We start from the raw sequence: 7,027 nt of genomic DNA on the forward strand, positions 1-7,027 counted from the left end.
GTGGCTGTGTGGTAAGTAGCTTGCTTACGTACCACATGGTCCCGGGTTCAGTCCTACTGCGTGGCACCTTGGGCAAGTGTCTTCTACTATAGCCTCAGGCCGACCAAAGCCTTGTGAGTGGATTTGGTAGACGGAAACTGAAAGAAGCCCGATATATATATGTATTTATATATGTGTGTGTGTGTGTGTGTGTGTCTGTGTTTGTCCCCCCAACATCTCAAAAGAGACCGATAGAATAAGTACTAGACTTCCAAGAATAAGTCCTGGGGTCGATTTGCTCGACTAAAGGCGGTGCTCCAGCATGGCCACAGTCAAATGACTGAAACAAGTAAAAGAGTAAAAGATTATACATCGTCTGAAGCGAGAGTAACAAACAGCAGTGATCAGATATTGACGTTGGAATCTGCCAAAATATATAAAAAAAACGAATAGAAATGTTTGCACTCTCGTTATTCTGTGTGTGTCTCATGAGTCACAAATTTTCAGTTGCTGGAAATGTATGGTTGCAGGTGAAGCACAGGTGACTAAATTTGTAGACGGCCATTTTGCAAGCAGAAGAGAACTTTGAAAGGACCAGTCTACTTCAGCATAAAACCAGGTACCACAAAGAACTACAGTTAGCAATGAAGGCCCCTTAGTTGATAGGAAAGGTTCTTAAAGGTTCTAAATTGCTTCGAATCTAGCCAGTAAAATGAATTAAAAGTACTCAGTATGAGCATGCGCAAGCAATCTTTCAAATAGATTCAATTCAGACCTATGTAAATGTGTGTCTCGACTTCAGAAGTTTTGCTATTTTTTGTTCTATGTTTATTTATTGTTGTTTTTGTTAGGCTTTAGCATGGTGTCCCTGGCGTTCAAATGTTTTGGCAACTGGAGGGTATGAAACGGATGGATCTTTAAAACTGTGGCATGCTCCGACAGGGAAATTGCTCCGGGAAACCACTGTGAATTCCAAGGTGAGATAAAAAAAAAAAATGCTTTACTCTCATTCGCTCACTCCACCTTTCGCTCGCTCACTCCACCTTTCGCTCGCTCACTCCACCTTTCGCTCGCTCACTCCATCCCTCGCTCGCTCATTCCATCTCTCGCTCACTCCACCTCGCACTCTCACTCCATCTCGCTCTTCGCTCCACCTCGCTCTCTCACTCTCTCTAGAAAATATTTCAGTATTTTGGAAATAATATTGTAAAAATTTTGTAAAATAGTCATTTTTAATTTAATAATTCTCATTAACTCGCAAAATAGACGATTTCTCTCTCTCTCTCTCTCTCTCGTTTGTGGTGTGTATTAAAATTAAAAAGCTTTCGCATTTGGCAACTCAGTGACTTTCCTGGGACTGCCGCATTAAGTTGGCAACAAACCATCACTATATCGTTCTGCCACTGTATAAGTCCCTCTGAGAGATTTAGAAATGCAATAGTTCTAATTATATATATATATATAAGCAATAATAAATCTCTGAACGAGGTATAAACAGTAGCTGCACGACAATGTGAAGTATATTTGCCACTTAAACGTGGCTAACCACTAAGGGTGGATGCTACTGTAGCTTGTAGCCCCAGGAGAACATCTTTTCCAGCTGGCTATTGAGGCACTTTCTGTGCCCTATCAGTATTTGAAAAGGGAAGCCATCCTTCCCATCGTCAACCGGACGTGATACGCACGAACCCGGGTCCGTGCGTATCACACAGCTTACTTTATACACAGCATATTATAATGACTGATCGTAGTGGTCAGCTGAGAGCTTATACTGAATCCGCCCGGACAATATATTCCCCCAAACTCATATCAGTGTTTAATCTTCATAAAGGATCTGAAGTTCATTCGAAATTTCCAGGATTTTGACTAAAATTCTCCTCTTCTCTTTGACTCTGCAGGTTTGCAATCTTCTATGGTCGTCAGATTACAAAGAACTCGTAACTGCGCTTGCTGGTACCAACTTCCCGAATGTCATCGCCATATGGAAGGATCGTAATCCTGATAATTACGAATTGGTGGGCACACTACAACAGCACGAAGCGAAACCACTTCATCTGGCTCTCAGCCCATCGGGTTCCACTCTTGGTAATATATTTTCTTTGACCTCATACACACACATCTATGGCCGCGATGCAGGTGGACGTTAGAACACACCTCAGTCTCGGGGGTTTTCTTTTCTTATCGATTTTTAATCGAACCGCTAGGTCTTACTTTTTGAGATTACATGGCGATTATCGTAGAAAACGCAGCTCGGCCCGGGGCTATAGGAGAGCACACTGGCCCAAAGTTACGTACAGTGAGACTGAACCCCAAACCAGCTGATTGCAGACCGACACGAACATTCTTGCGCCTATCTATAAAAAAAATGTAGTTAACTACAGGTATTTCTTCGCTGTTACGCACACACTTCGAGCTTCTGCGCAGCTTCCGTCAGTTACATGGGACGCACAAGGCATTGGTCAACCGGTGTTTATGATGGAATCTGTGGCACAATGGAATCGTACTTGAAACACAAGGTTTCGAAGCAAGCTGCTTAACCACAGAACACTACTCGCATTCAAATTGTATATAGAGGTGTGTTGTGTGTCCGCAGTTGAGCGTATGCTTGTCGTTGTGTGTGTGTGTGTGTGTCTTAATTTCGTTTTGAGCTTGTAGTCTTGTATGGTGTAATTTTGTGCCTGTATGTGTGCATATGTATATGTATGTATGTGTGTGTAGAAACACGTAAAGCTATTCACAGAATTATTTTATACACTGACATCCAAACACTGTTACACACGTAATCGCCGATTCTCTGAACAAATACTAAATTCTGAAGCAGTTATATATATATATCTATATATATATATATATATATATATATATGTGTGTGTGAGAGAAACTTTTTGTAGTGTGTGCATGTATATATGCATATACGATTATTTTAAAATGTAGTGTATGTGCATATGTATGTTAGTCGCTATATATATATATGGCGACTGTTCCTGATGTAATCTGTATGTGTATGTATATATATATGGCGACTGTTCCTGAATGTAATCTGTATGTGTATGTATATATATATGGCGACTGTTCCTGAATGTAATCTGTATGTGTATATATATATATATATATATATATATATATATATATATATATATTATATAATATATATATGGCGACTGTTTCTGAATGTAATCTGTATATATATATATATATATATATATATATATATATATATATATATATATATATATATATATAATATATATATATATATATATATAGCGACTTTTTCTAAATGTAATGTGTGTGTGTGTGTATATATATATATAAATCAAACGCACACATAATACGGTCAGACACACTCTCTTACAGACTCAGCTGCATGTCATATCAATATATTTCACCGGTGATTATTTGATATCAAACACCAATGTCATAACTTTATTAAGTAGTATTTCTCTGCTTTATTAAATATCTCACTCTTCGCCTGTTTTATTATTGTTTATAATATATTTGACGATTAGTCGGCTCAGTAATTGCTAATTAGAATTAAATAGCTTCCATTTTTATTTGGCTCTTTATTTATACACTCCATGTCTATGGTTTTTCCATCCCCCATCCCCTTCCACCCCCATCCCCTTCCCACCCTTCATCTCCTTATTTCTTCCATCTTTATCGTCATCTTCGTTTCTTCTGTTTTTCCTCTCCGCGTTTGCGTTCTCTTATTTTGTTTTTCTTTTATATTTTTCCCCATTATCCTCCTCTTCCTCCTCCTCCTCCTCTTCTTTTTCTTCTCTCTTATTTTTTTTTGTTTTGTTTTGTTATTTGTGTTCTCTCTCTCTTGCTTCTTCTGTTTTCTTCCAGGTTGTCAAAATCCTGTTTAAATCAGTTTCCAGTGACAGTTCACAATTAGCAGGATATTGAAACTGACACAAAATGATATTTTTCCTTAATAAAAACACATGAGGTTTGGATGAAAAAAAACAAACAAAACCAAACAAACAAACAAAACAAAAACAAACTACACTAAAAGCCGACATGATAATGACAATAATAATAATAATTTCTATAATTTGCCACAAGGACATCAGATGAAGGAGACGTTAAGAGGACAGTTTACAAATCGTGCAAGAGTTTATATACGAGATGAAAGGGGGGGGGGAAAGAAAGGAAAGAGATAGGATAAAAGTACACAGACAAATTATGTGAGTACATCTATGATGCAATCAAACCGGGGGTCAATCAAGGAATCCCACAGGTCCAGCAGCAACCTGACGGCCACAGGGACGAGCCCCTTGCTCAACTGTTGTTCTTCAATCTCCATATTGGCGAGCTGGCAGAAACGTTAGCATGCCGGGCGAAATGCTTAGCGCTATTTCGTCTGCCCCTACGTTCTGAGTTCAAATTCCGCCGAGTTCGACTTTGCCTTTCATCCTTTCGGGGTCGATTAAATAAGTACCAGTTGCGCACTGGGGTCGATATAATCGACTTAATCTGTTTGTCTGTCCTTGTTTGTCCTCTCTGTGTTTAGCCCCTTGTGGGTAGTAAAGAAATAGGTATTTCGCCTGCCGTTACGTTCTGAGTTCAAATTCTACTGAGGTTGACTTTACCTTTCATCCTTTCGGGGTCGATTAAATAAGTACCAGTTGCGCACTGGGTCGATATAATCGACTTATTCCCTTTGTTTGTCCTTGTTTGCCCCCTCTGTGTTTAGCCCCTTGTGGGTAGTAAAGAAATAGGTATTTCGTCTGTCTTTATGTTCTGAGTTCAAATTCCGCCGAGGTCGTCTTTGCCTTTCATCGTTTCTGTGTCGATTAAATAAGTGCCAGTTGAACACTAGGGTCGGTGTAATCGACTCCTCCCCTCCCCACAAAATTGCTGCCCTTGTGGCAAAATATGAAACCATTATTATTATCGTTATTATTATTTTATTGTTAAGGCGGCGAGCTGGCAGAATCGTTAGCGCGGCGGGCGAAATGCTAAGCGGCCTGAATTCAAATTCCACCGAGGTCGACCTTTCGGGTTCGATAAATTAAGTACCAGTTGCGTACTGGGGTCGGTCTAATCGACTAGCTCCCTCCCACCAAATTCTGGGCCTTGTGCCTAGAGTAGTAAATATTATTATTATTAAGGTGACGAGCTGGCAGCATCGTTAGCACGCCCGCCGGGCAAAATGCTTAGTTCAAATTCGGCCGAAGTCGACTTTGCTTCTTATCTTTTCAGCATCAATAAATTAAGTACCAGCTGAAACACTGGATTAGGGGGGTCAATGTAATCGACTAGTCCCTTCCCTCAAATTTCAGGCCCTGTGCCTATAGAAGAAAGGATTATTATTATTAATATTATTATTATTGAGAGAGCAGTGCATACCATCAAAGTGATACTAGGGTAAAATATACGAAGCCCAGTATACCCATCATGATTACCCGCCTGAAAGGGTACACTAGGCACATACATCGCAACCATATGTGTGCAATGTGGTGATCGCATATCAAGATAAACGGCACATGACCTTGCAGGTGGCGCCCAGTTAGAATTTTCTTCTGATTAAATAGCCCATCCCGCTCAAAAGGTCCCTGAATAAGGGTTGTTTAAAGATGTTGAACGAAACCTCCATGTTTCCAGAGGTGAATTATTCAAACCCCAAAGAATCCCTCTCAACACACGGCTATAATGCTCCCCCACTACTTCTGCTCATGATCAGAGATGCACATATCGTCAGCCACTAAGGGACATGCTCAACTGGTTAAGGTCAAACAACTGACAAGCAAATCTGTGGTATTGAGCAGAATATTTGCTGTAGCCCATCTTTTATACCAAGACAACACAATGTACATGATAACACTTCCGATCAGTTAAGATCAGAAGCCATGAGAGCCACTGCCTGGTACCGCATCAGGGCTTTATTATTATTATTATTATTATTATTCAGTAGTTTTATTTTTATAGCGCGCTTTCACTTCACTACCGAGCGCAGCTCTGTGTGCCTTGGGTATGTGCTGTAATTTGTTGTGATATTCTGATGGTTCTGTATGGAAAGTGTTCTGCGTAGGATGTGTGCAGTGCCTAGTAGTGCAATTTTCTGTATGTTATATTGTGTTTGTAAGTCCTGGTGTTTTGTGTATTTGTCTGAATATTTTTTTATCATGCCTAATGCACCTACTATGATAGGAATTGTTTCTGTTTTCAGATTCCACATTCTGGTTACCTTCTATTTCCAGGTCTTTGTATTTTGAGAGTTTCTCCATTTCTTTCAGAGACACGTTGTCATCTGCCGGTACTGATACATCAATTAGAAAGCATTTTTTTCCTTCATGATCTCTGACAAACTATATCTGGTTGTTGGCCTTAATTTCTCTATCTTTGTGTATCGGCATACCAGAGTCTGGTTGCTTTCTCGTTTTCTGTGACCTTTTTCTGGTGTGTGCCTATACCATCTTTTTTCTGTTGTTATTCCATAATGTTGGCATAGCTTCGAGTGTATGTAGGTTCCAACTCTGTCATGTCTGTGAATATATTATTATTATTATTATTATTATTACTACTTTCTTTCTTTCCTTTCCTTTCAGCTTCTGCGGGTTCCGATGAAATCATGTGCTTATGGGATTGTTTCCCGTGTTTGCGCAAAGGATCACAAGAGAACGTCTTCTCGCCGATTTCCTTCTTGAAAACTATCAGATGAGCCCCTGTTTATGAAGATACGACAACCTTTATTATTGCAGTCTTTTTTTTTGCCTTTTGTTGCGGATTTCAAATGTTTTAACTGGAAATTCAGTTATTTTTTATTTTTTTCCGTTTGTTATTTTTTTTGTTTTTGTACCTTTTCGTATTTATCACATCTATTCTGTTTACTACTACTACTACTACTACTACTACTATCATCATCCCTAGTAATTGTCATAGTTATAATAAGAAGCAGTGAATTGGCAAAGTCAGTAGAGCGTCTGAAAAAAACGTCATATCTTACCTACGTTCTGAGATCAAATCATGGTGACGCTGACTTCGCTGCCTTGCTTTCCATTTCTTTTTGTCGGGGGTCTGTGGGGGTGATAAAGTACCAGTA

General features: G+C 39.3%; 1 protein-coding gene across 1 annotated transcript in view; it reads left to right on the forward strand.

Moving 5' to 3' along the window:
• The window catches only part of LOC115228471 (cell division cycle protein 20 homolog), a 26,479-nt gene extending 19,781 nt beyond the window's left edge, over positions 1 to 6,698 (forward strand). The window contains exons 3-5 of the mRNA XM_029799046.2: positions 831 to 956; positions 1,878 to 2,064; positions 6,534 to 6,698. Of these exons, the coding sequence (XP_029654906.2) occupies positions 831 to 956; positions 1,878 to 2,064; positions 6,534 to 6,646 (426 nt within the window). The 3' untranslated portion in view covers positions 6,647 to 6,698. The remainder of the gene's footprint in view (positions 1 to 830; positions 957 to 1,877; positions 2,065 to 6,533) is intronic.
• Positions 6,699 to 7,027: the final 329 nt, after the last annotated feature.

Source organism: Octopus sinensis, unplaced genomic scaffold (genome assembly GCF_006345805.1).
Source record: "Octopus sinensis unplaced genomic scaffold, ASM634580v1 Contig10614_ERROPOS93254+, whole genome shotgun sequence".
In the NCBI taxonomy this organism is placed as follows: Eukaryota; Metazoa; Mollusca; class Cephalopoda; order Octopoda; family Octopodidae; genus Octopus; species Octopus sinensis.